Below are 17,277 nucleotides of genomic sequence, written 5' to 3' on the forward strand. Positions count from 1 at the left end.
CCAGTTACTTTGGTAATAGTAGGCCTAATTCATTAACGTTAACTTGATTTAAGGTTAGAAGGCTACCTGTGAAACCTGGTGTTAATGGTAATCCAGTTAAACTTAACTTGTGTTGTAAATTTCAAATATACCCGTTGGCTCATAGTTAATTACGAAACAGCTTTCTAAGTAGTAGATTTAGCATTTCTGTAACTTGAAAGTACGGCATAAAATTTTACAGGTACAAAAGCTCTATTTTTGAATTTCACGCAAAGCTACTCGAGGGCTATCTACACTAGCCGTCCCTAATTAAGTAAGTCATCACCACCCACCACCAACTCTTGGGCTACTCTTTTACCAACGAATAGTGGGATTGATCGTAACATAATAACGCTCCCACGGCTGGAAAGGCGAGCATGTTTGGTGCAACGGGGATGTGAAACCGCGACCCTCAGATTATGAGTCGATTACCTTAACCCATTTGGCCATGCCGGACCAGGTACAAAATTAAACATTGATGAATAAATTCTCTTAATGCGTTTTCAGTCAGGAAATATGAAGTTAATACAGAAATAATCATGGAAGCTAGAGTAAATTATTAAATACATTATTAAAATACATGCTACATTATTATCACTGTACTTCTTTATTTCTACTGAGATAACAGAGCTAAGAAAAATTAATTTTCACTTTCATATGTTGATCAGTAATATGTTAAACTTAATCTTAAAGTTAGTGCAACAAATATAACAAAGAAATCACAACAAGACATGATTTTTAGCACAAAATTGAATAAACTGCTATGACACTTCATTAGTTTCAACTTTTATAGCCCAAAATTGGCGGTTGGTGGTGACGACTAGCCGCCTTCCCTCAAGTCTTACACTGCTAAATTAGGGACAGTTAATGCAGATAGCCCTAGCGTAGCTTTGCACGAAATTCAAAAAACAAGCAACAACAAAATGTATAGCAGCAGGGAATATCTGCCATGACGTATAATAAAGTATACATATATATTATAACGGTCAAGTGCAAGAAGACAGTATAGTCTAGCCAAGCCAAACTGTATTTTCTTGCAAAGTAACATTACTAAACGTTGTGTTATTTGTATTATTCCTGCTTTGTTGTTATACTTTGTGATACCTTGTTGCCTCCGTCTTACATTATGTTATCTCGTTTATTTTTGGCTTTAGACGTATTTTAATTCTTTTATTTTTGTTGACTGAATTAATGCATTTTACGTTGCTGTGAACACGTTTTGATTTGTGTATTTCAATTCCATTAACTAACTCATTTCTAATTGTAGAATGATATGACATGCTTTAATTGTTATAAATTACCCAAACGTACTTTATAAATACGTATTAAAATTGAAATTTATTTTTAAATTAAGTGTAGGATTATATTACATACTTTTTTAAATTCATAATATAGTTACTGTATACTTAAATTCTCTATTTTGTAAATGTAAATATTCGTACATGTCAAACTAGCTACTTAACGTATCTCGGGCCATGGAAATGTTTTTTATTTTATTGATCTTTATATATAGAGACGCACCATGAGCAGGGCGAGCAGTGCGTTAGTACAGGGTTTGTTTGTTTTTGGAATTTCGCACAAAGCTACTCGAGGGCTATCTGTGCTAGCCGTCCCTAATTTAGCAGTGTAACACTAGAGGGAAGGCAGCTAGTCATCACCACCCACCGCCAACTCTTGGGCTACTCTTTTACCAACGAAAAGTGGGATTGACCGAAACATTATAACGCCCCCATGGCTGGGAGGGCGAGCATGTTTGGCGCGACTCGGGCGCGAACCCGCGACCCTCAGATTACGAAGCGCACGCCTTAACGCGCTAGGCCATGCCAGGCCAGGCCACGTTAGTACAGGGATACCATCAAAAATCGGTACAGCACATGACACTTACAACTGCTTAACACTCATTAATTCACCTCACGGAAGTGTGTAAAGACATTTACGTTTTGTTTTTGAATTTCGCGCAAAGCTACTCGGGGGCTATCTGCGCTAGACGTTCCTAATTTAGCAGTGTAAGACTAGAGAGAAGGCATCTAGTCACCACCACCCACCGCCAACTCGTGGGCTACTCTTTTACCAACGAATAGTGGGATTGACCGTTACATTATAACGCCGCCACGGCTGAAAGGGCAAGCATGTTAGGTGAGACGGGGATTCGAATCCGTGACCCTCGGTTTAAGAGTCGAGTGCCTTAACCACCTGGCCATGCCGGGCCAATCTTCAGTCTACTTGTATTAAATAAATGTTCACTATTTTATGTGAAGAAACGTTTTTAACGAATTCAACTGTTATTCCATCCATGAATATTCCATTCATTGTGTGTGAAATATATTTTAATTACGTCATCGACTAAAAGCTTGTTGTTTTATTTTATCTACAGTCTCCATAACCATTCTGAGTTATCAGTCGACTTCTGACAAATTTCTGTTCATGCTTGATTTTTATTTTACGTTAGCGGCTGTTATTGTGTCCCCATTTTAAATATATTTCGTTATATTACGTTCAAAATGTTTTTACTAAGTAGGACGGAAATTCTTAATAATGTTTCGATTGAGATTTTGTCCGACTTTAAATCGAACGCTAGGACTGACTATTACTTTTATAGAACACCTGAAACCGAATATGTAAAGCAAATTCGGCGACATCGCGGCGCGAATCTTGGACTTATCGTTTCGCATCTCGTCACATTAGTTATTAAACCACCTTTGACCCTAAATATTCATTTACAAGGGCTAGAAATTTTAAGCTTTAAGAGGATTTTGGTGTTAGTAAACGAAGGCATTATTGAAGTATAAAGGTTTTTCTCAATTTATGATTAATCATGACTGTTCTGATAACCCGATCTCCAATGATTGTTTGTTTGTTTTGGAATTTCGCACAAAGCTACTCGAGGGCTATCTGTGCTAGCCGTCCCTAATTTAGCAGTGTAAGACTAGAGGGAAGGCAGCTAGTCATCACCACCCACCGCCAACTCTTTTCTGATAACCCGATCTCCAATGATTGTTTGTTTGTTTTGGAATTTCGCACAAAGCTACTCGAGGGCTATCTGTGCTAGCCGTCCCTAATTTAGCAGTGTAAGACTAGAGGGAAGGCAGCTAGTCATCACCACCCACCGCCAACTCTTGGGCTACTCTTTTACCAACGAATAGTGGGATTGACCGTCACATTATACACCCCCACGGCTGGGAGGGCGAGCATGTTTAGCGCGACGGGGGCGCGAACCCGCGACCCTCGGATTACGAGTCGCACGCCTTACGCACTAGGCCATGCCGGGCCTCATCTCCAATGAAGAAAAATATAACGATATATCTAACCTTGCTTTCTGAAGAATTTGTTCTTGTGTAATAAGCATCTTTTATAATCATATTAATTCGCTGTATTTCATGTTTTTCACTGTTTGTTTTTGCATTCTGTACTCTGAGAAAGTGAGACGTAAAGCATTTTAGCGACATCACTTATGGGCGTGTCATAAATGCAGATCTTGTGTAAGGCTGAAGATTACCATATATTATTACGAAAGCAGAGTACAACAACACAAAAGACTTACTTAGTCGAGGTAATTAGTAAATTATAAATGGGATTAGTTTGACTACCGGAACTAGTAATAACCACGCTTATTTAATATCTCAAGTATTTTATTCTATTATCAATTTATATTAAAAGGACAAACATAAACACATAATTTACGTACTCTAGAATACTTTTGGCCGTAATATTAATAGAATATAAGTTGTTAAGTCTAGATTTAATTATGCAATTTTAATGGTAGGAATAAGGTACGCTCATGCCAATGGAAAATATAAATCTTTGATGACTTCTTTTTTTTTATTCATATTTTTCTTTATTTTGACATGACTTAATAAATATGTCTCTGATTTATTGGTGATAAGGCGTGATTTAACTCTATTTTTTCTTTGGCATCTCTATATTCATTGTCGAAGTTTAATATTATTATGAATCTAATCAAAAACATTTAAATTATTTAACTAGACAGTATTTGAATTGACGTATGAGTCTAAACAGACATTTTAGGAGAAATGAAGATAAATAAAGGAAATAAACAAATTTAAAAAATTCAGAAAAATTCATTAATGTGACACTTTTAAATTTTCGATCAGAACAGTCGTGATTCTAATTACAGTGATTATGAACTTTATTAGGCTTCCCACATGCATTTGTAGAACGAGGAATTACGTTTATTTTCATACGGAAACTAGACTGGTCGTGACCTGGTGTGATGTGTCAGGTGATTTCTTGAGCTCTGTGAACGGACATGTATTTTCATTTCCATGATTAATTTGCACAATATGTTTAAAGTATAGTATGATAAACATACCGTGTAGTTCTTTCGTTTTATTAAAGTGTAAACATTTCTTTTAACCAAACATTTCCACGGGTAGAGACGTCAATAAATGTCATGTCATCGTTTTAATGTTTTTCACAAATTATCAAGTGCATTTTAATTTTGACACTGTCCCTACAGTGGGTACATTGTAATTTTACTAACTTATAATGCTAAAATCTGGGTTTAGATTACTCGTGGTGGATGGAGTGTATTCCATTGTGCTCATTTGAGCTGAAACAAAATGAAAAGGCATTTGGCATTTCTGGATTTTCCCACAGAACATGTTATTGGAGAATAATTAAGTTTATATTAATGGTTTGTTTTTTTGTTTGTCTTTTGAATTTCACGCAAAGCTACACGAGGGTTATCTGCGCTAGCCGTCTCTAATTTAGCAGTGCAAGACTAGAGGGAAGGCAGCTGGTCATCACCATCCACCGCCAACTCTTGGGCTTCTCTTTTACCAACCAAGAAAACCCACTTGTAGAGAAAAATATATGTGTAAAAATATTTCTAGAACATGTTTAGAAGATCTAGCCAGGAGACTAAAAGCAGATAAAGGAAACGCTATAGTCATAATGAACACGAATGAATACATCTAAAAAATGAAGAACATCCTATCAGACACAAACAAATTTAAACCAATACACACAAATCTAACAAATACACACGAAACGCAACTAAACAAAATACTACTAAAAATGAAAAAAGCCAACACAATTTCACAAACACTTTATTCCTACCTACGTAAAACCGACTCACGCACACCACAAATATACGGCATCCCCAAACCTCATAAACCAGATTGTCCAATACGACCAATAATGTCCACATATGAATCGTTTAATTACAATCTTGGTAAATACATAGCATGGGCATTCTCCAAATATCTAACATCAGCCAGCTCATTCATCAAGGACTCTTTTAATTTCAAGTCTAATCTTAATCAACTTAATCATAAAGCCTTAATGGCCAGTTTCGATGTTATATCCCTCTTTACAGACGTTCCAACCACTGAAGTCTGCAAGATAGCCTTAGAACTCTATATCCGAGACCGTAACCCAACTACAGACATTCCAAGCAACCAATTAGCAACCCTCATAGAATTCACCACGATAAAGACAAACTTCATGTTCAACAACCACAACTATATACAAACAAATGGCCTAAGCATGGGCAACCCAGTATCACCAGTTCTAGCCAATATTTTTATGACACAAGTTGGAACACAAGAAATTAACACAGCATTACATCCACCACTATACTGGTACAGATATGTAGATGACACGGTTGCGGGATTCACATCTACAGAAAACACACTTAATTTTTTTTTCAATCACATTAACGCTATACATCCCAACATTAACTTCACATGTGAACAAGAAGAAAGCAATCAAATATCATTTCTTAACCTCAAAATTACAAGAACCGATACACAATTTTAAACAGAAATCCACCGAAAAATTACCCATACTGAGACTCAGCACATGAAACAAAACAAAAACTCAACATAATAGGAAACGAAATAAACATAGCCATAAAACTATGCTCACTAGATAAAATTAACAATGAATTAGACAAAATAAAACAATACTTCATCAACATCAACAAGTTTCCTCCACAAACCGTAGAAAACATTATACGCACACATCTTGACAGAAAGCAAAATCAACCAACAAAAGTAAATATATCTCACGAATAAAAAAATCACGAAACCATATACTGCTGCATACCATATTTTCCCGACATCAGCAGAAAAATAACCAACATTTGGCAAAAACTAGTAACAAAATATGACATTCCAGTTAATACCAAATTTATTCAAAAACCAGGCACAAAACTGAGGTCTATACTGTGTAAAACCTACACTGACAAACACCACACCAACATTATTTATAAAATACAATGTGACAACTGCCACGACTTCTGTATTGGAGAAACAAGTAGAAAAATGGAAACCAGATTCAAAGAACATAAAAAGTCACCTTCACATGTTTGCGAACACTGCAAGTCAAATAAACACAACATAACCGTAGAAAACACTCAAATACTAAATAAAGAAACAAACATAAACAAACGCAAAATTAAAGAAGCCTTACTTATGCAACAACTTAAACCAAAAATAAACCAATACAAAGGAACATCTTTGTACCTATATTAATAAATATAATCAAACATTTAAACCCGCCCTCTACATTCCTACACTCAGTTACACAACCCCTTTAAACATGTGGTCAGCTATCGGTCAGTTACCTCTTTATTTCTTTCTTTGTGAACCTGACGAGAACCGAAGAAGGACGAAACGTTGTTCCCTCCTCTACGTCAAAAAATTTCTCAACCCAAACGAGCCGTTTTTACATATAATGACTGGCTACCTTCTCTCTAGTCTCACATTTCTAAAGTAGGGACGGCTAGCGCGGATAGCTCTTACGTAGCTTTTCGCAAAAATTCAAAACAAAATCTATTTAAAAGGTAACAACAGACATTCCCAACAGAACAAGCGCTTATCACGTCATTTTTATTCAAAGCTAAGACACTGTCATAACCAGGAAAGTCAAAATACCGCATGGATATTCTAAAAAGTGTGAAGGTCACTGTCTTCTGATTTTCAAATAAACTCCTGACTTTCATGTAAACCACTCAAATCCCTTGTGCAGAAGAAATAACCCGCGTATTTTCTAGAAAATAACCTCTTCATCCTGTACGGCATCACCTAACCTAGCACTGAAGGCTAATGTGCATAACCAACTCACCCATGAGCAGGTGTTATCTCAAGAGAATGACAAAGAACAAAGGTAGCTAAAGTGAAAGCGAATTAATGACTTATTTGACCACGTGTTATACTAACTTATACACATGAGAATAACTGACTAAATTTCAATAATACTGTATTAAAATCAAAAGGTATAAAATGCATGAAATGTTTATAGTCCACACTTTCGCATGACAAAAACCGACCAAAATGTGGGAATTTCAGATTCAGCAAGAAATATAAACCTTCAGTGGTCTTAGATCACAAACTTACAGTGAGTGATGGGGAGATTGTGATATGGTCTGATCAGTCAGGTTTCAAACTTTTCTATACTGATGATAGGGTTGATAAACAAGAGAACATCAGACATTTGTCCTTATTGTGTTGTCTCGACACTAGAAACTCCTGAAAGTAATGTACTGAGGGCATGTTTTCATGGAAGAAATTGCATTCTTTAATTTTTTTCAGAAGAGTGGATAACATCCCTAGTTTTCCGAACGTTCTTCCTGCTTACCTTAATTCCAAAATACTACATTTCCTGTTTGATTGACAATGTATTTTGTAAAAATCTGCTGTGTAAAATATTTTCCGAATGTAGCACTGAGAGCATGACAGTAATATCAACCATCTTTCTTGACCAAACTAATCGTTGGACCAGAAATCAGCTGAACATCTTTCAAAATGAATTAAATATTGTATTTGCATTACAACCCTCTGTCGGTGTCTTGTGAACTAACTGAAGCCTAAATTCGAAATAAACGACCCTGTAACATTCTCTGGATTCTACGTCATGCTGAATCCAAGCTTGTCAAAAAACGTAGTCTAGCACGTGCTTTCTCAATTCTGTGCGACTTAAGGCTCACTTAGTTATTTGGTACAATAGTAAATACCTGTAAACGCAGTTGGTAACATTTTAGTTTGGGTATTCACAGTTGTTCCATTTTGCTGAGATCCGTAACTGTTAGTCCCACGGACAACCGGTTGAATCACTGATCTAACTCAATGTTAGGGGTAAAGCGGGTTCTAGTAAATTGGTCATCCAAGGTAGTTTTTAACAATGACTTGAATTATTCAGTGGCTTACTAATCAACCTGCACAAACACTGTATAATTTTCTTATAGATTATACACTAATTTGTTATCTAGTAATTAACACAAATTATTAATTATTTGTAACGTGACTAACTCTGACCTACTCACAGTCTCACTTGTTATCATTATCTCTTCTTTGTGTTGTACTGCAAGCTACGTGATGTTTCTATGACACTTTAAACAAAGTTCTCTGAAACTGGACACAGAGCTTATGTTAATCATATACTATATCAACAAACTACATTTATCTGTCAAGACAAACTACAATCGTACAATTTTTATCATTTTATGTACTATCGAGTAGCCTGCAGAAAACTATCGTTTACACTGTCACTTCACATATTAGTTTGGATGTTAAGCACGCAGAAACCATAGTGAATACCCGTTTAAGGATTGCTGTTTGTCTAATCACGAAAATGTCGATCGTAATTAATGGAACAACATCAATAATATTTCATGTAAAAATGATCTAAAGCTAGTTTTATTTGTCTTACTCTGTTGTATATTATGTGTTATAAAAAATAAATAGCTATCCTGGAGTTATTCCTTGTAAATTACGGTGTAACATATTCTCGATGTTGTTTTAAATATTTTGTTTGTGTGTTTTGAATTTTCGCGCAAAGCTACACCAGAGCTACATGCTCTAGCTGTTCCTAATTTAGCAGTGTAAAACTGGAGGGAAGGCAGTTAGTTATCACCACCCACCGCCAACTGTTAGGCTACTTTTTCACCAACGAATAGTGGGATTGACCGTCACATTATAACGCCCTCACGATTGAAAGCGGAAGGATGTTTAGTGTAATGGGGATTCGAACCCGCGACCTTCAAATTACGAGTCGAGTGCCTTAACCACCTGACCATGTCGGCTGAATAGTTCATAATAAACGTAACATTCGATGCTTGTTTTTGAATTTCGCACAAAGCTACTCGAGGGCTATTTGCGCTAGCTGTCCATACTTTAGCAGTGTAGACTAGAGGGAAGGCAGCTAGTTATCATCACCCACCGCCAACTCTTGGGTTGCTCTTTTACCAACGAATAGTGGGATTGACCCTCACTTTATAACGTTCCCACGGCTGAAAGGGCGAGCATGTTTGGCGCAACCCACCGCCCTCAGATTACGAGTCTATCACCCTAACCACCTGACCATGCCGGGCCACGATTCCATGCCAGGTTACAATAGCGGGCCTGATACATCCGTACGAGTAAATGTTTGAAGTTTTTATTGTTATAACCAAAACATATAAAAGCACGTGAATTTATTTTTGCATTAATTTTTATTTGACTGTAAATCATAACTGATTATTACCTCCTTACAGGTTTTAAGATGAAGTGTATAAAAGAAAGCGAGTGATCGATATCAAATCCATAGTTACTTTAGTTTTTAGTAAAATAAACACTTTATGGATGGCAGAGGAACCAGATTCCAAAATCACAACTTCTGCATCAGAACCAATAAATCAGTCTATTAGGGTGTTTGTAAATTCTCTTAATCCAACTCGTGAGGATGTTAACCATGATTCTTCGTACAATATTCCAATTTTCTCAAGTACTGTTGAAACAATAGAGAAAGACAGACATTCGAAAGACACTTCAACATCTAGGTTATCTCCAGAAAACTTTAGAATCCTTAGTCCAGAAGCTACCACTGAAAGGGTATTAGTTCAGAAATCAATTTCCGATTCAAATTATACTTCAGTATACTCTGATAGAGAAAAACAAGGAATTAGGCAAAGCATAGACGAAAAAAGTCAAAATAATGCTGCAGAAAAAGTGGAACGAATACAAGATGAAGAAGTTCTTGTTGAACTTAACTCTTTACTTAAAGAAAATTCGCAATCACTCGATTACAAGATACTGAGTCAGAAATATGGAAGTCAGTGCTTCGGCTCACCAATTTTTTCTGTTGCAAGAACTTCATCTTTAATCTCTGGTTACCTTGGTTCTGGAGAAATTGACAGCCACTCCTCTGGTTCAGATGTAATATTAGCACCCCGTAGTGGCAAATGTTTGAGTTGGGAAAGCTGCAAAGGGTTTGACAATCAGGAACAAATGATTGAAACACCCATTCACGAAAACGAATTTCATGAACAGAAAAGTGCTAAAGGTAAATGTGTGGAAGAAGAAAAAACACACGAAACATCTTATGAAGATCTATCTTTAAACAGCATTCCACCTCAGTCTACAAGCATGGAAGATGTAGTCCATCATCCATTTAAAGAACACATCATTTATGGTAGCTTGCGTCTTGCTCACGAGGAAAAACAAAGTTCAAAGGTTCAGTTTAGTGATAACGTAATTATACACACAAACCCAAACTATTCCTCACAAGAAGGTAAAGTTAATATGAGAAACACTGCTACTCCTTTGACTATTAATTCCACAGTTAAAAATGATGGGAGAGATCTGAAAAAAAGTACTCTCGAACCAGTGATGAACAGAGAAGCTAACAGTAATTTACCTGAGTTGGAAAACGTTAACCATCGAGATCAAAATAAAGAACCACACTACACAGAAGACATTGCTAACGTTTTAGATAATAGCACTTCATTAACGTTTTCATCAACTAGCACTCCCAACATGTCAGTTAGAGAATATGAATCATCGATCAGCTTTGAATTAGATAAGTTATTGCATTTGTTTGACCCAGTAAACAGATCATATTCAGAAGATTCTGTGAGTTTTACACAGAAATATAGTTTGGACAGAAAAGACATTGGACATAATAAAACTCCAAATCATCAGTGTGACATTAATACAAGATCTGTAGAAGAAGAATGTGGAAAAGATTTGGACATGTCTGGAAAACTTAATCTTGCCATAGAAAACTTAAAAAACAATGATAACATTTCTCAACCTTTTTCTGACTCATGTCTTACTGCACTGACGGTTATTTCCAGTAATGACAAACACAGCCCAGATAGTTATTTAAATTCAACTTGTAGTTTTTCAAACATTAAAGAAACTTCATTTAACAAAAAGTTAGACTTTTCTGAACGAAATGGAAAAGAAACCCGAAAAGTGCAGCTGTATCGTTCTGGGAAAGAGAATACTGGAGAAAACAGACCAGTTGTTTCCTTTAACAATGTTTTACTGGAAACAGACCAAGAAATCCTGAAAAAGATACTTCTAATTTCATCAACTACCCCTTTTTATTAGATGAAGTGATGTCAAAGCAGTCTGTATTGAAACATTATCCTTTTTCGTCAGAGAAGTTTGATACGAATAACTTGAAAGAAAAATTGAACAATCAAACTGTTAAAGTGACACTCCCGATGATCGAAAATGATAAATGCAACTTAATTGATAACATCACGGTGGCTCGTAGTGGTGAAGAAAATGACACTTATTTGTCTTTTTCAAAAGCATCTGTTCCTTGTGAATGTAAGCCATTGGAAACAAAATTTAAACCACTGATGCCAAACTTTGCGGTTCCAAAATATTCTCAACTTTCAATTGAAAAGTCATCATATGAGCCCAAATCATTATCATTGGATGAAGCTAGATTCTGTTTACTGACCGAACAAATGGATGACAAAAGTATAACCAAAATCCATTCTTCACCTTCACTGGAGTACAGTGACATTGGTGATGTCACCAAAGAAAGAAGTCAAGGGGTAAAACGACTTGTTGATAAATTAGACATCCGTGATACATCTGGATCCTTTATTTCTTCCGGTAACAGTGATTTACAAACAGCTATGGAATCATTTGGCAGAGTAAGTCAGTTTCTTATTACTTTTACAGGCTTAACTTATGTTTCGTTACCTCAAACTTTAACATTCTAATAGGTACGACTTAATTTGTTATTTTATATCCAAGTTTGATATTTTTACTTGGTATACGTTGAGATATTATTTATTCTACAAATTCTCCATTATTTAAAAATAAATAAAAATATACGGTAATAAGGTGAATTATAAACCAATGTGTTTGTAATCGTTCGTATTTTATTTAAGGAAACAGTTATTCTTAATTTTTGTAGGTGACCATATTAAGCAGTCTCAATTGAGTGTAATATTTTGTGACCTGACTTGTAATATTATATCAGCATTTAACTATTTCTGTTTCAATGGGTCGGACGTTGTCGGGATGGGTGATGTGCCTGGAGTTCCAATAATTCCTAATTCACTTCTTTTCTTAATTCTTAAGTCACCGTCTTAAATAATTGTGTTAATGGAAAAATAAATACATATTTACCCATTTTATGTAATTCAATCACAGCTCCGTACTGTGAATACTATGCATTATGAGTTGAACTTCATTAGGTTCTTTTTTTTTTAACCTTCTATAATGATTTCACGAATTTCATAGCCCTAAGTAGTTTTTGTTTATTGATAACTGCATTAAAGTTTTTGACTGCATTTATGGCTCATTATTTATTTTTTTCTGTTGAAATTTTTTGCAGATTTATAGACTAATGTATGCTAAACATTATATATATATGTTAGTTGGAAATGTTTCACTTCTTACTCTATCAAACGTTTCTAGTTCAGAAAAAAAAAATAGTTAAAAAGTTTAACAGTATTTCTGTAAATTAAACTGTTGAAATATATGCATTACAGAATATCATTGATTATTTTATGTATTGTGTGTTTTTACTCTTATTGAGAAATTAAAGGTTTTTGTTTTTTCTTTACAATCTTAGTTTTCAAGGAAGAATCCAGTTTTATATTGCTTGTGATGTAAAGTTTATCTTGTAAGAATCCAGTTTTATATCGCTTGTGATGTAAAGTTTATCTTGTAAGAATCCAGTTTTATATCGCTTGTGATGTAAAGTTTATCTTGTAAGAATCCAGTTTTATATCGCTTGTGATGTAAAGTTTATCGTGTAAGAATCCAGTTTTATATCGCTTGTGATGTAAAGTTTATCTTGTAAGAATCCAGTTTTATATCGCTTGTGATGTAAAGTTTATCTTGTAAGAATCCAGTTTTATATCGCTTGTGATGTAAAGTTTATCTTGTAAGAATCCAGTTTTATATCGCTTGTGATGTAAAGTTTATCTTATTATAAGCTGTTAAAATTATTTCTTCTTTTCATTCAATTTTTCACATTATAGCACCTTTTTGGTTTAGGGAAACTACACAGGGTAATAGCCATGGCTTCGTCGATTTTGAATATTGTATATCACTAACTAAATAAAAGTGTAATAAGTGTTTGTTTGCAGTTAAACACAAAGCTACACAATGGGCTATCTGGGCTCTGCCCACCTCGGGTATCGAAACCCAATTTCTAGCATTGTATGTTCAGTGACATATTGCTATGCCGTCCGACATGGCCAGGTGGGTTAAGGCGTTCAACTCGTAATCTGAGGGTCACGGGTTCGAATCCCCGTCGCATCAAACATGCTCGTCCTTTCAACCGTGGGGGTGTTATAATGTGACGGTCATTTCCACTATTCATTGGTAAGAGAGTAGCCCAAGAGTTGGCAGTGGGTGGTGATGGCTAGCTGTCTTCCCTCTAGTCTTACACTGCTAAATTATGGACGGCTAGCGCAGATAGCCCTCGAGTAACTTTGCGCGAAATTAAAAAAAACAAACAAAACAATCGCTATGCCATTGGGGGTGGTGGTCTTTTAAAGTATCTTATTGAGAGAATCTATGAAATTCACATGATTGGTTGTTCTCAATGAAACATAAGGGGTATTGTAATCTCAAGAGACCACTTGATTACCAAATAAAAAGACAGTCGTCTATCTTCAAGTACTACAGGTGACTTTGCAGTTATCTTTACCATGGGAAGTCAGTATGCTACTTTAAGTGAATAAGAACAACAAAACAAGAGATAGCTGGAGAGAAAGTAGCTTAATTACTGCCTTGATCATGTGGAAACTCCATATATCTGTACAAATATTAATTACTGAATTGATCATGTGGAAACTCCATATATCTGTACAAATATTAATTACTGAATTGATCATGTGGAAACTATATACAAATATTAATTACTGAATTGATCATGTGGAAACATAGAATTGATCATGTGGAAACTCCATATATCTGTACAAATATTAATTACTGAATTGATCATGTGGAAACTCCATATATCTGTACAAATATTAATTACTGAATTGATACAAGGTACGATTACGTATCACATTCTTTATTCCCCTATTATTTCAGATTTGACATCAACCTGACATTACTTTTAACTTTCAAACCAATAAAATTTACAAACATGCATTGGCCAAGGAGTGTTATAACATTTTTTCACCCCTGTAAAAATACTTGCATGTCACACACACATTTTCCATTGAAACACAATTTATCAACACTCAGTTGTAAATCGAACATTCTTTAATAACACAAGCAATAATAAATGAAATTTGAAGAATGATTAGTTCACGGAACTAATTATTTTTATGTAATAATTCCAATTACACAATATCTCTTGTATACAGAAAAATGATTATAACCGGATTTAGCAATACACTTCTTTACAATTGGAGAAACCAGTCTAACCACTTAACAATATTGCTGTTTAGTCAGTTGTCAGTTACATTACCTAAAAAGGTTTGACAATAATAAAAATAATAAGTGACCAACAAAGATGAAAAGGATGAAATTAGGCCCTTTAGCAGTAAAATAGTTTTAAAAACAAAACCAGATCTTTTGGAAAGTTAACTCAAATATAAAAAAAAAACATTCACAAAAATACAGCACCAAATTATTTCAAAGCACTTAACTCTTTAACACAGATATACTATACCATAGCTGATGATCTAACATGATCTCTCATAAATCAATCCTAGAAATATTTAATACAGATAATAAGCTGCATAATAATATATTAATGCACATTAACATCACAGTCGTGATGTAACACACTATGAAATACTATGTTTACCATTAAGTATAATATTTTGTTGCTTATGCCATCATGTTTTTGTCCTGTTTTGTATTAATTTTATTCTATTTTCTAGAGGCTTAACATATTTATTTTTCAGGTTTGACAAAAGATTTAACATTATTAATAATTTCCTTTGTATATTATTATAAAGGATACTCAAAGTAACTAAAACGTTTTTAAGCACACATCACGTGATATATAACATTTAACACCCCTCAACATTCTCAACGGGTGTTGTAGACATTGTTTTTGGTATTGGTGTTTAGGTACAGTGTTCATGAAACCCTGAATTCTCTACAGTGCTCTGATGTAGCATTGTAGCGCATCCACTTGTAGGATTCCACGGTGGGTGGGGGTAGTGGGCACCAAAGTTTCTCTTTATCTTGTATGGATCATGCATCCAGTGATAATAAAAAAACACGTTGATAGGAAAGTAACCACCTTTTGAAGACCCTGAAGAGCAATCGCTACCCCATTTTTCATCTGTACCTCCTTTTTATTTGTGCACTCTTTATCAGACAAACTTTCAGGACAAATGTCTCCTTTTTATCAGAAGGGATTACAGGAGTTTGCTGGCTCTCCTGAGTCAATGAAGAAGCTACATTCTGAAGGCATCTTGGTGAAAACATCTACATCAAAAAACAGCGAACTCTTCCTTAATTCAGAGACAATTGGGGACATGCCTTTTGAGGTTATTCCCTATGCTATTTTGAATTGCTCACAAGTAATTATTGCTGAGAACGATTTAAAAAAGATTCCCGAGTCGAAGATACTCGCTGGTTTCTCCAGCAACGGAGTTACTACAATTTGGCATATTTCCATTTGTAAATATAAATTATGCTGTATTCCAGTGTTCTTGTATTGACGTTTACATAGCCACGGCGACCTGCTACTGTCAAGGCAAGTTATCTGAACTTATAATTGTAACCCTCTCGGGTGTTTTCAGTTTCAATGGTTTGGACATATTAAGGTATCTTGTTGTGGTTCTTTACGTGTGTTTGTTGAAATAATGATGCCCACAAGTGCCAACTTGACCATTACTTATTCAATTGTGGTAATTACCACCCTTCGACCTTGCCGGAATGGGTGGAAGAAAAAGAAGTACAATATTTCCCTGAGGCTCCTACGTTATTTTCCTTTGTTCCATTTCGGACATATTCTGCCACTCTGTATTCCACTGCTACAGTGGGAGTGCAAACAGATTAACGAATTCATGGAGGTGTAGCAATGCTGGTTGACCACCACACACCCACCATGTCTGTGACACTTGATACTTCCTTGGAGACTGGTTGACCACCACACACCTACTATGTCTGTGACACTTGATACTTCCTTGGAGACTGGTTGACCACCACACACCTACCATGTCTGTGACACTTGATACTTCCTTGGAGACTGTAACTTTTAGTATCTCCTTGGGTCATACCATCACTGTTTTCTTTATCTGTTTCCGAGAGAGTGTGTGTGTTTTCTTACAGCAAAGCCACATCGGGCTATCTACTGAGCCCACCGAGGTAAATCGAAACCCTGATTTTAGCGTTGTAAGTCCGTAGACTTATCGCTGTACTAGTGGGGGGCGTCTTCAAGAGAGCCTTTCCATCAATCAGAGCTTAATTCTCATGTTGAACAGTTGCTAACTCAATTTTTTTAACTTGGGAGACTTTAATGGACACAATCCACTTTGGGGTAGTTGTATTATTAATATGAAGGATCGTTCTGTGTAGTGTATACTAATAGATTACAACCTTTCTCTCTTCAATACAGATTAATATACTTATTTTCATGCATTTGGTCTGTCTTTTATTGCTATTGATCTATCTATATTCCTCTCCACTTTTTCTCATTTTTCTTAGAGGTTTGACAGTGACCCACCGGGTTGTGTTATTTTCCCATCGTTTTGGGGGGACATTGGCCATAGTTGATGCCACCCGACAAGAGTGCCATGGTGGAAGTTAGAGCAAGCGGACTGGCTCTCATTCACCACTCTCTTGGAATTAGATCCTGCTGCTGTTAATATTTCATCTATTAATAATTGTATGGAGGTAGTAACTGGTTGTATAATTCAAGCAGATGTTCATTTTATCCTCAAAACATCGATATATTTCCCATGGTATTTTCGTCCATGGTGGTTTCTTGCCTGCTAACAGGCAAAGAAGGTTCAGAAACAGGCCTGAAATGCCTTTCACAGGTATCCAACTATTTCCAATCACATCGCTTTCCAATGGGCTTGTG

General features: G+C 35.6%; 1 protein-coding gene across 9 annotated transcripts in view; it reads left to right on the plus strand.

Moving 5' to 3' along the window:
* LOC143238410 (uncharacterized) overlaps positions 1-17,277 on the plus strand; it is an 83,274-nt gene that overhangs the window by 2,577 nt on the left and 63,420 nt on the right. For 6 of the 9 annotated variants that reach the window (XM_076478595.1, XM_076478597.1, XM_076478596.1 and 3 more), the window contains exon 2: positions 9,515-11,914. The exons of the other annotated variants lie outside the window; for them this stretch is intronic. In XM_076478595.1, the coding sequence (XP_076334710.1) occupies positions 11,363-11,914 (552 nt within the window). In that variant the 5' untranslated portion in view covers positions 9,515-11,362. The remainder of the gene's footprint in view (positions 1-9,514; positions 11,915-17,277) is intronic. 9 annotated transcript variants of the gene reach the window in all.

The sequence above is a fragment of the Tachypleus tridentatus genome, chromosome 13 (genome assembly GCF_004210375.1).
Source record: "Tachypleus tridentatus isolate NWPU-2018 chromosome 13, ASM421037v1, whole genome shotgun sequence".
In the NCBI taxonomy this organism is placed as follows: Eukaryota; Metazoa; Arthropoda; class Merostomata; order Xiphosura; family Limulidae; genus Tachypleus; species Tachypleus tridentatus.